Source organism: Triplophysa dalaica, chromosome 25 (genome assembly GCF_015846415.1).
Source record: "Triplophysa dalaica isolate WHDGS20190420 chromosome 25, ASM1584641v1, whole genome shotgun sequence".
Classification (NCBI taxonomy): Eukaryota; Metazoa; Chordata; class Actinopteri; order Cypriniformes; family Nemacheilidae; genus Triplophysa; species Triplophysa dalaica.
Window position 1 is genome coordinate 10,813,891 of NC_079566.1, and position 20,157 is coordinate 10,834,047.

General features: G+C 38.1%; 3 protein-coding genes and 1 long non-coding RNA gene across 5 annotated transcripts; 3 read left to right on the plus strand and 1 right to left on the minus strand.

The window, feature by feature from the left end:
* Nucleotides 1-917: 917 nt before the first annotated feature.
* On the plus strand, nucleotides 918-2,896 carry LOC130416128 (tropomyosin alpha-1 chain-like). The gene is made up of 3 exons (XM_056742230.1): nucleotides 918-1,147; nucleotides 2,058-2,183; nucleotides 2,876-2,896. Exons 1-3 carry the CDS (start codon nucleotides 1,034-1,036, stop codon nucleotides 2,894-2,896), a joined length of 261 nt encoding a protein of 86 aa, XP_056598208.1. The 5' UTR covers nucleotides 918-1,033.
* Nucleotides 2,897-5,692: 2,796 nt separating this feature from the next.
* Nucleotides 5,693-17,480, plus strand: LOC130415287 (tropomyosin alpha-4 chain-like). 2 transcript variants are annotated; one of them, XM_056740868.1, is made up of 8 exons: nucleotides 5,693-6,348; nucleotides 8,178-8,311; nucleotides 8,918-9,035; nucleotides 9,125-9,195; nucleotides 11,334-11,409; nucleotides 13,137-13,199; nucleotides 13,480-13,549; nucleotides 16,329-17,480. In XM_056740868.1, exons 1-8 carry the CDS (start codon nucleotides 6,217-6,219, stop codon nucleotides 16,409-16,411), a joined length of 747 nt encoding a protein of 248 aa, XP_056596846.1. In that variant the 5' UTR covers nucleotides 5,693-6,216; the 3' UTR covers nucleotides 16,412-17,480. The 2 variants fall into 2 exon arrangements, with proteins under 2 accessions (XP_056596846.1, XP_056596845.1); XM_056740867.1 differs by lacking the exon at nucleotides 11,334-11,409 and adding an exon at nucleotides 9,546-9,621 and having other exon boundaries at nucleotides 5,701-6,348.
* Nucleotides 13,556-14,924, plus strand: LOC130415289 (uncharacterized). Its single transcript, XR_008905904.1, has 2 exons — nucleotides 13,556-13,849; nucleotides 14,547-14,924. It is a non-coding gene; the product is annotated as an uncharacterized LOC130415289 (long non-coding RNA).
* msmp2 (microseminoprotein, prostate associated 2) lies at nucleotides 16,589-19,721 on the minus strand. Its single transcript, XM_056740869.1, has 4 exons — nucleotides 19,497-19,721; nucleotides 18,652-18,762; nucleotides 18,261-18,369; nucleotides 16,589-18,181 (listed from the first exon to the last, which is right to left on the minus strand). The coding sequence occupies exons 1-4, from the start codon at nucleotides 19,618-19,620 to the stop codon at nucleotides 18,007-18,009; spliced, it is 519 nt and encodes a 172-aa protein (XP_056596847.1). The 5' UTR covers nucleotides 19,621-19,721; the 3' UTR covers nucleotides 16,589-18,006.
* Nucleotides 19,722-20,157: the final 436 nt, after the last annotated feature.

A 20,157-nucleotide genomic window follows, 5' to 3' on the forward strand; every position in this document is an offset into this window, starting at 1 on the left:
AATGTATCAACTACATTAGTAATAAAGGTGGTACACAGGGGTGCTGATGATCCTAATTGGCATTCATGTATATTTAGATCAAATCAATATTCCACTGTTTCTTTTTTACATTTAGAGAATATTACATGGATAAAACTGGACTGAACTGGAACTCCAATTTCTAGACATAGTAGTATGCACCAGTAAAGCAGGCGGTATCAATCTTTATCTTTTGAACACCATACACGAGTTTGGAAAAACTAGAACAAATAAAAAGTACAGGTCCAAACTTTTGACTGGATTAGCATAGAAATTAATTTAGAGATAAATCGTTTCAGTGCAAAGTGTGAATGTACAATAACATATCAAAGGGCTTGTGATGGAGTGCAGTTCCCTAATGGCTGCTGATACACCGTTAAGGATATAAAAGTGTCCTGCATTAGAAAACTTAGCTATTAAAGGATTGTTGTGGTGACCGATGAGCCATAAAGGGACGAGTGCAGCTGGGGATGCAAGTAATGTAACAGACACAGAGACAAACACCTGTGCCTGTCACAAACACAGAGGCTTTGTCTTATTATAGCCGGAGCTCTTTGTCCAATACCTTCTGTTCTTTTTTCTTTGTCGTGTGCTAGTGTCCTGGTCATTCCATGTATTTCACTGAATGATTTGACAGAGGAATAAAATAAATGTTGAAATCCATAGGTGAATGCATGTTATATTCAGAGAGTGAATTCACAGTTGCTGTTTGCATCAAAACTCCTCTAAACAAACAACTGAATTAGTGATATCAATACAGTTCTGCCACAGTCGTTATGACTGTATTAGGTGAGCTATAACAGTTGATGGGTGTGGCTTATTTGGAAATGGGAGGGGCATGATGCTTCTGATATAAATGCCTCCTTGCTATGCCTTGTTGAGTTTGGTCTCTCCTCACTTTACTCCCTCTCTCGACCAGCTCCTGTTCCAGCCCAGCTACTCACCTTTGGTGACATATCCCACTCTGCCACTTCCTCTCTTTCTCCTACCGTGAGCCCTACCGACCAACACCAAAATGGAGGCCGTCAAGAAGAAGATGCTGATGCTCAAGCTGGATAAGGAAAACGCTCTGGACCAGGCCGAGCAGGCGGAGACCGATAAGAAAGCCGCCGAGGACAGGAGCAAACAGGTTAGGCTGCGACAGAAAGGGCCGGAAGGATCTTAGCTTATTAGATAATTGTGATGACTAAATTTGATATTGACTAAAGGATGTGAGTTTAGGAGGTTTTAACTGAGTGCGGAGGTTTTAGGAAGAGCTGAAGGTCTTGGAATACACAGGGGCCCAAAAAAGTACTGGGACACTTAAGCCTCCCTTAAAAAAAGTTAATGTTTTTGCATAAAAAATCTAACAGATAGCATTTATTAACATGAATATAGTACACAATTCCCAATTAAACATTTAACACTGTTATAGAAACTGACTGTATCTCCTAAAACTGACCTTGAGACCAGAGTGTAGAAAATGTTTTGAGCACATTTAAAATGAAATGACATTAATAATTAATTTAATATAATTTAAATAGAATACAGTACACTTTAGGCCAGATACAGGAGCAATATTGGAAACTTCTATTTATTACTGTTTTCACTCCGGACTTTGAATATCAATGAAACTAGATAATAAAATTCACAATTGTCATCCAACTAAACAATAAGTTATACTAAAATCATTTCACCTTGATAATGTGCACTTCTTGAAAAAGTTCATCCACTGCTAATACATGACGGGTATCTGGAACTAGAAGAACGCAGGGTGGATGAAGAAAGTCTTAGCAGGAGATAAAGAGATCAGATGTGGGTAGCGTTGAGGATCTCAAGCGCCATAGTTTTACTAAACTGTCTCTTGGAAGTTAAAGAGGATATGGTTTAAATACGACTACATTGGGTCAAGTGGTGCCAGTTTGAGGGGTAGGGTGGTTGGGAAGGAATGATCTGGGCATGTGTGAATATGTAATATGGGGTATGAGTCCTCGGTGAGAATATTTCACACTCTTCTCCACCTCACCCCACCACTCTCACTGTTTCTTTGTTTCTTTCAGCATGAGGATGAGCTGATTCAAATGCAAAAGAAACTTAAGGGAACTGAGGACGAGTTGGATAAATATTCAGAGGCTCTGAAGGACGCCCAAGAGAAACTGGAGATAGCTGAGAAGAAAGCTGCAGATGTGAGTGATGACCACAAAATGACACACACGCATGAAGACAAATACCACATCCCAAACTTTATCCCTGCATTCTTGCCGCCCCCTTCATTCTTCTCATTTTATTCCATTCGCTCCGTCACAGCTGACTCTGTCGCTACCCCTTTTTTGACTGTGATGTCAATAGCCAGGCTCCAACAATCCTTTATCCATAATCCCTAGTGCGTTTGCCCATTTAATATAATTTTACTGTAGTTTAACCTTAACTTCCTTTCCACTTCACTTCCCATCGACGTTTCAACAGATACACCAAACAATTCACAACAAATAAGGGGGATTTTGTGCATTCAGTTGTGCCCTCAAGTCTTAAAAAAGATTGTAAATCAGTGTTTGTGAGAGCTACACAATGGACGTAATGAACAGGAACTACTTCATCTTCATTTATGCATTCGCTCAATAAGAGGCAATATTGTAAATTATATAAGCTGTAAAGGTGTAATATAAAAAGTGCTATATTATAAATTTGCATTTTAGCATAGACTTTAAAACTGACAGCAGCATTGAACATATAGGATGAATCCTCAATAACCAGGGCAGAAGAACAAGACATTGTGTAACTTGATTCTCAGCTCCACAGCTAAACTAAGCCTGTGCCATCATAGCCGTCATCCAAGTATGTCCATCTATTGCTCATTGTTCCTTTGTTCCCCATATAGCGAGCACACCTGTTGTCATAAAGTTTGGCCTTCATAAGATGCTACTTGTGGGCTTAATACCAGAGGCTTTGAACAGTGCGTGTGTGTATGTGTACGTTAGAGACACATAAAACTGTGTTTTCTCATTTAGATGTTTTAAGAACAGCTCTGGCATAAGATATTTATCTGGCATAAAAATCTGCCAATTAAAAGGCTCATATTAGGTCCATTGGGAAACACTGTAATATTACATTGTAATGTGAGGAGGATTAATGGATTTCAATCTGGCAACCCTTAATCAGACAGCCAGCACAAGAACAAAAGATTCTAACAGTGGGTGAGTGTGGCTCCATTACAGCTGTTGCTTTAAAATCTATTTCCATCCCAACCTTGAGAGAAAACTTCAGTGCGGTCGATCGCGTACCTTGCCCGCATGGTTAAAAAAAGAGTTCAGTGATATATTGAGGTTGATCCATTAATACTTAATCTTATAACTATGAGTTTGACAGACACGCCTCAGTGATCCAATTTGAATGAAGGGGCGGATACTTTAGAACGACTTCTATGAAAGTGGCCCAAAACCCTAGTTATGGTAAAATGTAAGAGGTTAAGGTGTGAAACCTTAACCAGAGGTCAGAATGTCAAGCCACACACCTTATCACCTTTAACCTATAAACAGGATCATTCTAGATGATGCCTTGAGTTTCGTCTCTTATCAAGTTTCCTCAAATGTCTGGGTGAGAAGAATCAACACTTAAATAAGGAGTGCCATGTATTGCTATTTTTGGCATTTGGAAGACCTCTCATGAAAAAAGGAAACAGAATTGCAGGTACCACTAAAAGTCATATATTTATAATATTTTCTATATTTTCAAAAAACCTAGTTGACATTCTTTATATCCTCCCACAACTTACACTGATTTATTAAAATATGTATTTATATATAATGGAATTTAGTACTATACCTTAGAATATATTTATGTATTAAATTATATTTTTAATTTATGTTTATGTTTGTTTTATATATAGGGCCTACTTAAGCTCATAGATGAAATATTTTTAAGTAGGCCTACAATCCAGATTCAAGACATTTATTTAACTTGTAGTGAAATGTAAATCTTGTATGTATATATGAACCAAAGGTAAAAACTCAAATGAAGGGAATTCAAAAAGGAAATAAAATTAATAAAAAAACACTTTACCATACTTCACTTTCCTTATATTTAAGTTTTATCTCATATTTATTATAATATTTATATTATAAAGTCTCATGTATTTATTTTAGGCTAAGTAAGCTATTAAACGACTCTACCAGACCGTCAACTCACAGAGGAAATGCAACCGAGAGCTGCAGTGTGTCTATCATGTAGCGCCACCGTGTGGTGAGACGGCAGTACATACTTCAAATGCCCAGTCTCAAAATTATTTGTTCAGCACTGCTGAAGGAAGACAGGAAGGGAGAGACAGGAAATGATACATCATGACTGTACAGATCTTTTCTGTAGCCGAATGATTCAGGATCAGTCAGCATTCATTTGCCTTCAACCTTTGTTGAGGTTAAACAGTTAATTCCACACAATATTAAAAGGTATGCGCGTAGGTAAGAAATTTCACAATCAACTTAAATGAACGTTCCCTTAAGGCCTTGTTTTAAACACTCTAAAGAATGTCCGAAAGATCTTTCATTTTAAACCACAGAGAGAATCAGACAGCAGCATTACAACAATAGTCTTGTTCGGTTTTGCCCAGGCCTGTAAACTCAGTTCTGGATTCTTTTTTAATGACCTAATGTAATTCAGAGAAGAAAGACTCAAATCTCTAGATAAAAACTGTATTACATTGTCAAAATATTTACCTTAAAATTATTTAAGAACTATTTGTATTTGCTATTGTAACACCACTCACACAATTTAAAAAGTATTAAAGTATTTTCATGAAGTCATCAACTTGCAACTGCAACAATGCCGCTTTCTGGAAAAAAACGGACACAAGTAATGAAATACTCTGTGGTTTTGCTCTTATTCAGAGTACACTGAGGCACGCCGCCCAAGCCATAACTAAATCAATGGTCTGTTTACCCAAGATCATGGCCCCTTTATGGATTGAATGAGATTTGTAAATATGTGTCTAACTGTGGACTTTTGGTTTAAAATATGTGTTTTGGAAAGGTGACAAACCATTACGTTTGCATTTCATGGACAATAAAGAAACCAAATGTATCAAAGATCAAATCAAAGAGAAAGGAAACCTTTTTTTCTAATGCTACATGTCCCATTGTTTCACACTGGATTTTGATGCCATTTGTACAGACATAATTTAACTCAAAAGAAAGCAGATGTAGCTTGTCTATTATTTTAATATGAAATATTCTTGATGATCATATTTTTGATTTTCTGAAAATAAGTCTTTGAATAGGCCTTATTCAAATAAATGGTAAAGCTCCAAACAGTAAACCTGAATTGCGTGTTTTTAAAACAGGCCATGTCTGATCACTGATCAGATCTGATAAAAAGCACTAAATCCTAACAACCATCGGATCTCATTCATTAATCTACGAGCACATTCCCGGTCCTGAAGGAGTGGCCTGGAATGTTATAATAATGATTTATCTGCCCTACGTCATCTACCTGGTCAGGACACGTGTAAAACAGGGGGTGGCATTTCCTGAAGATCACGCAGGTGGCGCAAAAAAATAAACCGCTGACTGGAGATCAACTCTGAACCCAATCGCCACCCATCCCGCTGAGACTTCGCGCCACGCCGCGGCCGATCCAGGATCAGCGTTACGCCCCACTTGTCAGCCACTTAAACCGTTGGGTACAGGGTGGGGTTGTCCGGAAGTGCTCTAAAAAGGCCGAGTTTGGGCAATTGAAGAAATTGTGTGAAGGAAAAGTCAGGGGAGGGAAAGCTAAGACTACATGACATTAAATCTCATTCATTGATTTTGAAAAAGTACCGAGCGTGCTTCGCCATCGCAACGCTTCAAAGCGGAAGCCAGTGAATTAGGAAAAATTGCCACGTCCTTGCCTCGAGTTTTTACTTTATTTTAAAAACGTCAACTTTGAGAGCTTTCTGACGACCACTTGGCTTTGAAAAAATCTTGCTCATTTTCCTAAAGCACAATTATTTGCATTTAAAAAAAATTGATCGAGATTGCACCGCTCCAATCAAAAACGCGAGCGTGCGCGTAACATCTGATCCTCGCGTTACTTCCACTCTCGCTGCGTTTGACTTGTTGGCGGGGCGTTGGTGCCTTGGACTTTTTTTCTTCTTCACGTCTCGGTCCACTACGCTGCTTTGGGGCTGCTCGAGAGAAGAGTCTGATTCACTCGACCACACTACTCCTAAAGTAACACATTACAATGGCCGGATCCAACAGCATCGATGCGGTAAAGAGAAAAATTAAAGTTTTACAACAGCAAGCGGATGAGGCAGAAGAAAGAGCCGAGATTTTGCAGAGACAGGTCGAGGAGGAGAAGCGTGCTAGGGAGCAGGTAAGCGTGTCGATGCACTTCTTTATTTCATTTTCGGTCGGTACGTGTTATACGCAACATTGTATCCACATGCGCGAACTGTCGCGTTTTCTTCACTTTCGCAACCCAGATTGAACGCCCTAGTTATGACGAGACATATGTCCGTAAAACTGATTTTGATGTCTGAAACAAGGGAAGATTGAATTTAGTGGCTTGTATCACGTATATATGAGCGCTTTAAATATCATATTTTGAAGCCTGGATGATTTGGGGTCTTAGATGTAAGATCAAGGATGGGCCGGTGAGCTGTTGCAAAACCCAAACCGCGGACGGTCGAGTCATCTTCACTGAATGCTATGAATCGCACTTTCGCTGTATGAGATAACGAAGTAGGGATACGTGTGTTTATGCATATTTGGGATTTGAAGTCTGGGTCACTTCGTGTACTTTGATTTCCCAACCACAACGGGTTTTATCCCATCCTCTTAGTCTCGCACATTGTTTGCTTGATTCTGCGGATGAGGCCTAAAGGAAGTCACAAAATACTTTGCGTTGAATCATTACACTTCTGCTATTTTTTTTATATAAATCATCAATTGAGCACGGATGTCACGTTGCAGTATTGCGTTGATCGTCGTGTAGATGTGGGTGCGTTATCATCCGTGTAATGTTAACATCTGGGTCATCAGGTGGACGCTTCGGCACTCTGAGTTGCTCGTGCACGTCACTCTGTCTTTTATCTGCTTGTTTTGTCTTTGGCGAGTTTTATTCGATTCGACACTCGTCTCTTAGGTCGATATTTTCGTGCTTAAGGTCGCTTATCACTCAAGCGTGCCTTCCGTCTCTGAGGAATTACGTGAGATGAACTCACCCAGCAGACTTTAGATTCCTCGGTCCTTATTTGGAGCGAAACTCCAGTATTTGTTAGTGGTGTCGTCATATCCGCAAGCCGTGCACGCGCGCTGACTGTGGCTCATCATTTGTCCCGTTTCTCAGCTGACGAGGCGCGGCAGTCAACCTGCTTTTGAGCTTCAGGCCCTTTGAATAAAACTCTTCATGCACTAAATGTTACTTTACAAACCAAATATTCTTTCTTTGTTCATTTTTATTTTTGTTAAATATATAGTTTTTTTTTAATTACCCTCCTCTTTATCCTTACAAAAATTATTTATAGTTTTAACTGTTGTATTTGCTGTAAAACCATACCAACTACAATTTTACGATAGTTTCACCACATTTAATTAATTACATGATATTTGTAGTAAAATTATGGTAATCTATCCATCAAAAACTGATTTCTACACTTATTATAATAAAACTATGATTCATTTCATCAAGAAATGTACAGAAATTGCCACTGCGCCAGTGTAGTCTCTGCAGGTACTTGGTTAAACTAATGACTTTGTATTCGCCATCATAACTTATAGGCTTGCTTAAGTCACAAATAACTACATTTACCAAATACTTGACATTGTTGCAAGTTGTAGGCTTGCCAAACACATTGTTGGGTAAACCAAACACAAATCTACATGTCTGTGGACTGTAACCCCCCTCCATCCTTTACAAGGCTTTTATGGCAAATGTTATTGTTATGAATACCTAAAATATATATCTTTTGATAACAGAATAGCCTACAAACTGTGTGGTGCCACTCTGCTTCACATAATTCCACAATGTGGTGTTTTTCCAGTGTCTCATTGACTCCAGCCTCCAAATTTGACTCTACATGATATGTGTTGCCAGGTCTAGTTTTCCTCTACGAATGTTTTCCCATCCTCACGCTCTTGAAGTTCTCTGGAATAGTTTATCTCCTCCAATCTCATGTGGTTTTTCGCACATTTGTGCTCTAGGCTGAGGCCGAGGTGGCGTCTCTGAACAGGCGTATCCAGCTGGTTGAGGAGGAGTTGGATCGTGCTCAGGAGAGACTGGCCACAGCCCTGCAGAAGCTGGAGGAAGCCGAAAAAGCTGCAGATGAGAGCGAGAGGTGCGCTCTTAAACTTATTCGAACTTTTTAAGTGGGTTTAACTAATACTCCAGATGCCGCTCTGATAAAGGTCTGATAAGTGCTAAGCTGTGTCAGGTCAAGGGGCATGCTATACAGTATGAATAGGGAAATGAGGGGAAACTTAAAATGAGGAACGTAAATATGAAAAAGAAATGTGCAGAAATAGCTTCCTTTGGAGTATTATTTAAAGTCCTTGTTTGATGCGTCTTGTCTGCATTTTCATATACCAGACAGGAACGGGTTCAACATTCAACCTGAATGAAGCAAATCTGATATGGTATGATGTATTATATCCGATATAAATTATTAAATGGATATTACGTTTATACCTGGCTATTTTTGGCATTAATTGTTCTAGCCCCCAAAATACACTTTACCTGAAAACGTGTAATGCTTTTGGTAACTCCATACGATGAATCATACGGTCACATGACCACTTTGTACACCTCTTGAGCATATAAGGGTGTGCTTCAGTTAACACCACGCAAGATTATGATTCAAGGTGTTTGTTCAAACTAAAACTGTGTCATCTTTTTCACTAAGTCATGGTTTCTGATTCCCTTTATTTCTATCACTCTCGAACAGAGGGATGAAGGTTATTGAGAACAGGGCTCTGAAGGATGAGGAGAAGATGGAGCTCCAGGAGATCCAGCTCAAGGAGGCCAAGCACATCGCTGAGGAAGCCGACCGCAAGTATGAGGAGGTAAAAGCCGTAAAAATTCACTTACTCTTGGTTTATTTTAATGTTGCGTTGTCCGTGATAAACGTCATCATGTTGGGTGTTTGTTACAGGTGGCACGTAAGCTGGTGATCGTGGAGGGTGAGCTGGAGCGTACCGAGGAGAGAGCAGAGCTTGCCGAAAGGTTAATCACAGATACAACATCACAATTCACATAAACGCACATCCACTTCAGCGTAGACCACACATGCCGTCCTCTTTAGCATAATTCCACCCTGCGCCTTCCACCGTGTCCTTTTAAAGCTCATTGTTCTATCAGCGTGAGAAAAATGCCTCATTCTGCATGACAATAGGAATGCTCTTTCATAACCATAATCTTCCTTTGTGTGCGCGAGAGAGCGTGTGCGTACGTGCGAGTGATGTCATTGGCTTGACTCCATCTTAAATTCATATTTCCCCACCCTTTCTCATTTGTGTTTGGGCATGTGTGACCTTTGACCTGACACACCTTCCCCTCCCCGCTCAAACTAACAGCCATGTCAAGCAGTTGGACGAGGAGCTGAGAGGTTTTGACCAGACAGTGAAGACTCTCCAGGCCTCAGATGAGAAGGTAAACACCCTGCTGGAAACCTTTTGTGTATGTTCAATGTTTTTTGGAGACGTGGGGTGTGCCTACCCCAGGAAAATGAGAATGCGTGTCCCGCTTTGGAGCAGGGTCTACGTTTTGTGTATTTGATTGACAGTTAGCAAGCAAAAAAGCCGTCGATGGAAAAAGAGACTCCTCCATCCAGCACTGGCCCTCTTAAGTCTGCGCTTCTACCGTTTAACCTGGTTCTTCACCTGTCCATCTTTTTGTCCCTTCATCTTCCCTATCCATTCTTTTAAAATGCATTCACTAACCAGAGAGCATGATAGATGCAAGGTTTTTGGCAGAACATGGCATGCGCATTGCACGCGCTTCAGTTACAACGCTTTGTCATATCTGCCTGAAGCTTAAGCTTGCATGTTCCTGAAGAATTTGCTGAGAAGGACATTTTTCACATCAGATTTGTGATAGTTGTTTATTTGTGCTAAATCAGCGCGCCACACAGCACAATTGCCCAATGCACACAACAGATAAATAAAACACCGAAACTGAAACAAAACAAACTTTACAAGATTTTTACAAGAGTAGTTCACCCAAAAATGAATGAATACATCTTTGCCAAACAGTGGAACACAAGTTATTTCGTCCTGGCTGATGTTTTCACACCGTGAAAGTGAATGGGGTCTGGGATTGTCGAGCTCCAACAATTATTCTCCATGTATCTCTACGCTCACCTGTTAATAAATAATATAAAGGAACTAAATGGATTATGATAACGTTAGCTTATTTTTGCTGCTTAAAATTAAGATTTTTATTGCGGATAACTGCAAAACACCTTCATTTGTCTTTCACAGGTACCTTTGGAAGAAAGCAAATAGTTGACTTTCTTTTTTGGTGAACTATTTCTAGTTTAATTCCAGATATTTATAAAATATTTCATTTAAAGGCACAGACATAAAAATTCGGTCATAATTTACTCGCCCTCGATATGTTCCAGATCTGTATTTAAGATAATCAACAAGAAATGTTTATGCAAGAATGCTTGTATCTAAACAGTTCTTGTCCACCTATGACTACCATAGTAGGAACATTTACTTTATACATTTCTTTGTTCTGTTAAACACAATAAATTTTGAACAATATGGAAAAGCTGGCAATTCTGGGGAACTTTTTACTACCATTGTAATCTTTCCTACTATGGTAGTCAATGGTGGCCAAGAACTGTTTGCTTACAAACAAATTTATACAGATTTGAAACAATTAAAAGGGATACTTCACCAAAAAATGAAAATTCTGTCATCATTTACTCACCCTTAGGTTGTTTCAAACCTGTATACGTGTCTTTGTTTGGATGAATGTCAGATCTCACCCACCATTTACTGCTATAGAGAAGAGAAGAAATACTATGGGAGTCAATGGGGGTTGAGACTTGACAATCTTTCAGATATCTTCCTTTGTGTTCAGCAGAACAAAGACATTAATTCAGGTTTGAAACAATCTGAGGACGAGTAAATGCGAGCATTTATTATTAGGGGGAGTATCCCTTTAAGGGTGTGTGTGAATGCAGTATTTTCATTTTTGGGTGAACTTTTCCTTTAAGTTCTCTTTTCTACAGTTTTTATGTTTAGCATCATCTCAGTTGCCCATGCGACTGGCCTGTCATCATCTCTGTCCTTTCCCCTCTGTCTCTCTCTTATCTTCTTCCTGCAAAATAAAATCGGCTGCTCTGTATATAGCAAATGCGCTGAGCTGGAGGAGGAGCTGAAAAATGTCACCAACAATCTTAAGAGTTTGGAGGCCCAGGCTGAGAAGGTATGGTGTATGTTAGTTGTTTTGCACGATCTCTGGTTTTAGTGTGCATCTTTTTTTAACCTCCCTCCGTGGAACATTGGTCTCGGATTTAATCTTTGCATATTGCCTTCCGGGCAATCAAATACAAGTTCCCCAATTACTAAAGTGGCGATTTGACCAGTCGTGCGAGCGTAACCAGATGGTCCTCATTTACAAGTGGCCTTTTGCTTGTGTATGGCTGTATATCATTGTCCACAGTGAAAGGCCACGTGTCACGCCCGAGGAAGTCAAGGAATTGCATGAAGTGTCATCTGTATAGAATCTAGCACAACCGGTCTTGCCATTTGAAAACGAAGCAGAAGTCATTATATTAATGAAGTGGAAGTAAAACTAACGAATGCTGTGTTGCATGAGATGACAGCATGCTGTGGTTTGTAATGTTTTACATGGTATTTTATAAAAGAAAATGAATTGCTGTTGTGATTTGCATTGTTGTGGGATTGACTAAATGTACGTTTTAATGCCGTCTTAAAATGGTTTGACTCAACAGCCAGTCTGACTCAGTCTGCATGTGTCTATACACTCTTTAAAAAAAAGAGACGCTTCAAAAGGTTCTGCGATGCCATAAAATAACCTTTTGGTTTCACAAAAGGTTCTTTGCGGCAAAAACGGTTCTTCAGATTATAAAAAGTAAGGAGATCGTCCTTTAAAGAAACTTTGTCTGAATGGTTCTAACGCATTGCTATGAAGAACCTATTACGCACTTTTTTTTTTTAACAGTGTAGTTTAAGATGTGACACATCACTTGTAGCATGCGATTTAGAAGTGTAAATTTCCTTTGCCCACATTTTGCACTTGCAAAAATAACTAGAGCTTTGAAGGGGATGAATTTAGTTGCACAACTTCGTGAAGATACTAAACCTTTTTATATGTTTGTTTACTTTCCTTAACTATTTAATGTATTGGGTCCTCCCTCTTCATTCTTAAAAATAAATGAGCAGCACTGCCATTGAAGAGCCATTTTTGGTTCCACAAGGAACTTTTAAGTCAAATGTTCTTTAAAGAGCAATCTCTTTCTTATCTTTTAATAATCTGAAGAACCTTTTGTGAAACAGAAATGCACTTTGGATGTTAAGGATTCTTTATGGAACCACAAAGAAGGTTCTTCCATGGCATCGTGAAGCACCTTTATTTGGGTGTTGAGCACCTCAACTTGTCATTTATTATTTAATTTATCGATTTATAATCTAGCTCACTTTGACATTTTGAAAAACCCAACCTTGCATCATTTCATCTTTATGTAGCAATTCAAAATTGTAACGTTTTTTTATATATATATATGAATCCAATGACGTGAAGTCCTATGCATTCAGATCTTTGTAAATCTATCCTTCTGAATTGCTCAAGTAGTGTTTATGCTCCTCACTCATACCTGCTGTTTTGTTGATGTTGCTGCTGCATTCCAGCGCACATGTCCTGATCTGTTCATGTCTCTGACAGCACATCTCAAGTCTCTCGCAAGCCGGCATGTCGCAAACCTTGCACAACAGCAGCAGGGCTCAGCCTGCCTACATAGAAACCTCTAGTGAAAAAATGCACCAATGTCAAAACATAGACAGATGCGCTGTTTTGCGCCTTAAAACGGTTCTGAAAAAGTTTTAAGTGTCACGATGGTTCGTTTGAAGTGTGCAGAGCTAAAACATTGCGAACTTTTCCTCACCTAATTCCTTTTTGTTTCCCCCCTGCAGTATTCCCAGAAGGAAGACAAGTATGAGGAAGAAATCAAGATCCTCACTGATAAGCTGAAGGAGGTGACATGATATTACATGAACATTTGCTTTGTGGTTTTAAATGTTAGAGATTAGATGTTGAACATGGCATACAGATATGCATTTTAACAGTTTTATTCATGTTTTTTTGCGCAATACTTTTATATTACCAGCAATTTGAGTGAAAACTGAAATTTGGAAATGAATGCTTGATAACAGTTTTGCTTCTATAAACACCAGGCAAATAGTATTGCATACTCTTAACAGTTTCTCTTTTTCTACTACTAACAAATTTTCTTTTGAACATATCTCTTTCCGCCAGGCTGAGACCCGTGCTGAGTTTGCCGAGAGGTCTGTGGCCAAACTTGAGAAAACCATTGATGATTTGGAAGGTACGATTTTCTCTTCCTCCTTGCCTCCCTTTCCAATTCCAACATGATCTTTTGTTTGTTTATTATATCATACTACTCATTCTATGTAAAGCATTATCTTTTTCCTGCCCGCCTCAACTGTCATAATCTTAGTTTTGCCTTTTTCCTGTTCCCTCCAATTTCCTTTTATCTCTCTTTCCTACTTTCTCCGCATTTGTCCTTCTCTCTTTGAACGTGAACAGATGAGCTTTATGCCCAGAAGCTCAAGTACAAGGCCATTAGTGAAGAGTTGGATCATGCCCTCAACGACATGACCTCTATGTAAATATAGGCTTGTGCATGTGTGTGGCTATGGGTTCTGCTGTTGCCGTGGCGACCGAGTCTTGCTGCCATGGCAGATTTCGAGTCTCGTGACAGAGTTGGTTAGCAAACCTTGAGCTCCATAACCTCAGATCGTATACTTTATAGTATCGAGCATAAAGCTTGGGTAAGAAGTTAATAGTTGACAGCGGTTGTTTCATCTGCTTTGGATGCGTTTGTGTAATGGTTGACAGCTTGAAATGCAGTACTAACTTGTGTCTGTTGTCATTAATATACTACAATTATAACTAATAAACTGTGTGAGGGATTTCGGATTTGACTATTTTAAAGAGCACATTTTGCAAAAAGCAAAGCATTAGATTTTTTTAGTCCTTAAGTACGAGAAGTCATGGTTAGTTTTTATGACCATTTTGTAGCATTTCTCTTGCATTTTAGCTAAAAGGGCTTATTTTACCTTATGATTTGGTAATGAGTAACTTCGTCTTTAAAATGCAGAGTAGGGTTAATGTAAGGACTATACTTTTTTGCTTGTAATATTCCCTCACATTAATGTATGAATTAAAAATGATAACCTGGAATGTAAAAAAAATGCACTTAACACACTTTTAACTTGGTGTGTTTGAAAATGAAGGAATTTCCTCATTGTGACGCAATGTTTTATTACTGCGAGACGTTTATCGATGGTGTCTGTTCACAGATAAAGAGTTTCTGGACTTTTCTCTGGCTGACTGTGACGTCAAGATGTTCTCCTTCGTCCTCTCCATCTTCTGTCCATATTTGTCGCTCATTTCTTCTCTGATCTTCTGCGTACTTCCCTTTTCACGGGTGTTCCACGTGCCTGTTTCTGTAACGTCTTCTTTATTTAAGCATCTATTTGTGTTTCTGTTTTCTCTGAATGCATGTTAGTTCTTTAGATAGTCCGTATCAGGTCCAGGCTTCCCTTTCCCCCGATTTGTCTCTTCAAAGAATGTTCTCGTTGTTTTGTCCTTTTTTGCTTCTCTTTGACCTCTGCTGTATTTTTGATGCCTTTTGTCTGTTTATTGAAGAGAAGAAAAAAGCTCTGGTCTCTTTTGAATCTCTGTTTGTCTTTCTTTATTGCGATGACCTGCCAGCTTTTTATCAGTATGGTGATTGAAGGAAATGTCTATAAATTTTGCAGATAAAGGTCATTCTAAATGTTAATTGCAGTTGGGGCACGAACCTACATACTTAAATGGGATAGGGAGCCGAGAATACAAATGAAGAGCATTTTTGCAAAACACATTTTTAAAGTTTGTTGTTAAATCACGTTTTTGTTATTGTGCATAAGTAATATCAATCAAACTGCAATTGGATTGTTTTAAGTAATATAAACAACAACTTAAAACAGGTAACTAACACAATTAAATGCAAAACTGTTTTTACAAATAAACTCTTCAAATAGAAAATCTTTCTAACAGGTTGTTTTCCTAAATAGTTTGCCATTAATAAATTTACACCACCAGAGCAAATGAAAATAAATTTATTTATAATTCTACAACAGTAAATATTTCCTAAAGCTTAAAGTGACAGTTCACCCAATTATGTCATCATTTATTCACTGTGTTCATTTACTCTTTTCCTCACAATCTGTAAAAATGATAAGATATTTGGAAAATTGCTTATAACCAAACCGATCTTGGCCACCATTGACTACCATAGTAAGAAAATTGACAATGGTAGTCAAAAGTGCCCCAGAACTGTTTGCTTTTCTACATTCTTCAAAATATCTTCTGTGTTCAACTGAAAAAGAAATGTATAAGCATTTTTATTTACTATGGTGGTCAATGGTGGCCAAGATCGGTTTGGTAATGAGCGTTCTTCCAAATATATTCTCATGAGAACAAAGACATTTTGTCTCGAGGGTGAGTGATGACTGTGATGACATAATTTTTATGTTTGGGTGAACTGTCCTTTTAAGTGGATGACCATATGCCATACAGCTAAATCAAAAACTCTCAATCAAGAGCAGTCACAAAAATTGTTATTTGTACTTCAATGCTGCGGTGAACGTGAAGCCTGACATATAGCATTGCAAAATTTTTACAATCTTGGATACAAACCGAACATACTCGAACTAAATGTTATCTATGACATATTTAAAATGTTTCTGAGCTGAACTTGTGTGAAGGTGTCTAGCGTTTTTTTTTAAATGAAACCTGAACTGCTGCCATAAGTGAACCTTTTCAAGTTCATGTGATACCGTAGAACCAAGACAATATTTAAGTGTCTTATAAATACATCTTAAAGATCCCAGGAGGAAATTCACTTTAAACCTGTTAACTGATAAAACATAGAAACTAGATCTGATGAACGTCAAAAAGTTTTTTTTAAATCTCCATCAAATGAAACTGCCAAGAACCCTATACAGTGCTAAATGATTTCTTAAGATTCTGCAAAGATGATTTAATATTTGTTGTTTCACTTTGGTATCCTTTGGGGGATTTTTGTTTTCTTACAGAGAAACTGAGAGATGCTAAAGAGGAGAACGTCAAGATTCATGCCACTTTGGACCAGACCCTGAGCGAGCTCAACAGTTTCTAACAACCTGGACCATGAATATCCTCCTTCCTAACACCCAATTCTCATCTCATTTGCTTTCTTTCTCTCTGCACATGTGGTGATTCTATTTTCTTCGACCCTGTTTTCATATGGGTTAGAGCTCACCAAGCCTACTAGCTTTTAGGAGCACTTGATATGTTTCACATCTCCTCAGAAACATTATTGCATCTCTAAAATAATACACCGTAGAGGTTTTGATGTTATGTTGGGGTGTTGTTTTTTGAAAGTTTAATGACCAGTGCTTTGCATCAGTGGCAAATGTCTAATCCAACCAAAACTGCCACGTTTTTCCTCATCTCCCGGTCTTTTCCTGACTGGCCTTTGATCGCCAGATAGCCAAATTCACTCTGTTTCTATGAACAAGGATATTGAAGCTTCTGTCTGGTGCCCCCCCTTTTCTCCTCGTCTTCCTCTTCACTGTTCATTCTCCACATGTTTCTGCTGCCTGGTGTCACAGGTTTTGGGACCAAAACCACACCATGTGGTCTGTATCAGTATGCACAACCATTCCGGGCTGACCATCATTTTTGTTAGTTTTTTTTATTGAAAGCATGTGCTTGTTTGGAGTTGGAGTTTTTTTTTGGTTTGGGATAAACCCCCCCCCATTATTTTAACACAAAACCTTTTTCAAACCACTATTTGAAATGCTGCACTGTTGTGGGCTTATGGTGGGTGTCCTGTGAGCAGAGGGGCTACGTCGTGGTTTCCTCATGCAATCTGAATGGTGGCCTGTTTTGTCTGTTTTGCTTTAAAAATCTTTAATCTTCAACCTTCCCTAGGTAGAGTAAAGGATTTTTCTTTACCGCAAGTTCAAGTCAGTGTCACTGCAAGATTTGAAAGTCCTCAAAGCCGTGCAGATCTAAAAATGTATTATGAACACAGTAAATGGGAGCGAAATGTAACACTTAATAGTATATGGATTTAATGGGTGAACACATATTTTAACTGGAAAGAGCCCACAATGACGTGTAATCACTTTGTTACTGTCTTTATCTTGTGTAATGATGGCTAAATTCTTTTTTTAAATAAAAGACCATGATTTTTACTGTCACTTTAGTGTTTCTTTTCGCTTTTTTATTCAAGCGATGCCCGTAGACATTTTTCGAAAGTTGCTGATATTTATTCGTTTACACAGAATTAACACATTTTGAGTAGCTATCCATTTATTGTTGGTTACCCCTCTTTTGTCGTCTTTCACATACATTGTTGCAGGTCTGAGATTCACGAAATGTACCTTAAATCTAATGTTGTAGTGTTATGGAAAAAGTAAAAGGAACGATAACCTTTTGCACTATTCAAATCAAATAAGCAAATTGTTTACATTGACTGCGTGCCCTCTTCAGGTCAGATTTTCATGCACGCACAATGCGTCCTCAAATCAAGCGGAGACGTATACCAAACACTGAAACCCAAATACTGAAATCGTATTTTATTTTTTTTCCGGTAATGTAGCTTAGGAAGTGTTGTCCAAAAGTAGTTTCAAACAAAGATGAGAGCGCATATCAGGTTTCTTTCACACAAAACTATTCCGTTTTGTGTTAAAGGCCCTTTTACATCCAAGAGTTCAGTAATGCGGTCTAGAAGAGAGCATCATTATCTGATTTCCACAGCAGCCCTTCTGATCTCAAACGGCTCTTTCCTCCGAACAGACAGGGGAGTTTATGGTTGGCCTTCATCACCACAGCGACGGTGCAGGAATCTGGCTTTCTAACAACTTCGCACCAGGGCGGGTAATCTACTGGCTGCTTTCCACTAGAGGACAGTAAAGAAGAATGTTACATATCAGTTGTGTGTAGTTGTAGTCATGTGCAAATGTGTTTTGGAAACGTACTGTTCACAGCAGCCCACTCCGAAAGGTTGAAAACACACACACTGGAAGCATTCGTCGTTGATCCACATCTCTCCGATGTCAAATACATGACCCTTGTGTTCACAGCTGGCTGCAGTGGGATTGTTTTTTTTACAATGTTTAGTGATACAGTGATTTGGCAGACTTTTATCCAACGCTAGTTTCATACTGATAATATGTACGAGTTAAATGCATTATCTGGCCTCTGGGTTGCTAAACAAGGATAAGTGCGCCTCTTATGCATAAAGAATACAAATATGGCCTTTTTTAAATTGTTTGCATCCTACGTTCTAATGTTGCATTTGTGATGGCCTCAAATATTTTACGTCAGGTTTCGGTTAATCCAAACTCTCATTTCGATGCGTTTACTTACCTTTTGCGTTGAAGTAGCATTCTCCACTGCTGGACACTGCGTGGCAGGGCTGGAGAATGCTTACCAGACAAAACACAGCCAGTAAAACCTTCATCTCTGTTGTCTGCATGTCTAAGGGGAAATAAATGTGGTAACATGAGCAAGTGCACCCTCATTCTTAAATCTTTGAATTATAGGGTTCAGTTATATGAGTTTCTGGTGACACTGTTGTGTTTATAAAAGCTAGTAAATTGGATCACCTGTAGTAAAACATGTAATTACCTTACAAAACATCAATACTTTGTGGTGTTGTGTTGTGTTAAATTACAATTACATTGTAAATGTTATATTAAATTAAATAATGTGTTTTGGTATTGGTTAATAGGCCTAATGTAGTGTAGTTGTTAGGCATTTTATTAGTAATTATATAAAAATATATTTTTTCCAGCACATATATGGACCTTATTTGCTGTTTGTTTATTGTTTTATTTACTATTTTTTAAACTGTGATTTTCTTTTATAGCTAGAAGAGACGATCCTAAATCCGTATTTTAAGTATGCATGCTATCTCAGGCGAGCTTTTGATTTTCAGCATTACTTTTCATTAATATTTCAGTGTTTGTTACAGTTAGGCAATGCATTAGCTAACATAATTAAAATACACGAAACATTGGTATTATCTTAAAGATGAATGAATGCTAAACTATTTCTATAATGCATTTTCATATTTTACCAATACAACCTTATTGTAAAGTGTTACCAATATTTGTATAGTAATGTATATAATAACTGAAATTTCTCACGCTGGTGATTTGAAATCTTTTTGGTTTCACAATTAATATTTGATAGAAAAATCAGTTTCTTACCTTGTAAGATTTCTCTTAACACCCCTTTTCTTGTTTCGTCTGTCTGTTTGTCTCTGGCGGTGTATTCATGTGTGTAATGCCTGGTGCTCTGTTTTATACCTGCTTCTCTCTCCTTTTTACCCATACCCCCCCCCCCAACACACACACACCATCATTTCTGTTCATCCTCACTCTATTCTTTCAGTTTCTATTCTTTCTTTGTTTCTGTGCACACAGAATGTTTTACTGGTGATAAGATGGGTGGCACTATAATGAAAATATTATAATGAAAATTAAAGAGTTAATTTTCCTTTTGGTTTCTGTGTTTTACATTGTTTCAAGTGTTCATACTAAATGGCATTTTGTTATACTTTTTATATTATTATAACTTTTATTTTATTTTACCTTAATACTTTTACATTTGTAACTCAGTAATTAACACTACATTCTGGTACCAACAATTTACTAATTCAATTTACTAAAACTGTAACTTAAAGCTTCGTTTTTTTCATGTAAACATCTATTTATTGCTTTAGTTATGTTATCATAGTAACAGCATTAGACATCTGCTATTTTGATTTATACTTGCATCCTTCATACTTTGCCTTTTCGTAGGTCAAAGGTCACGTTATCACTTTTGAATGCTGATGATATCTGACTTAACATCATAGAGGTCAGCCCC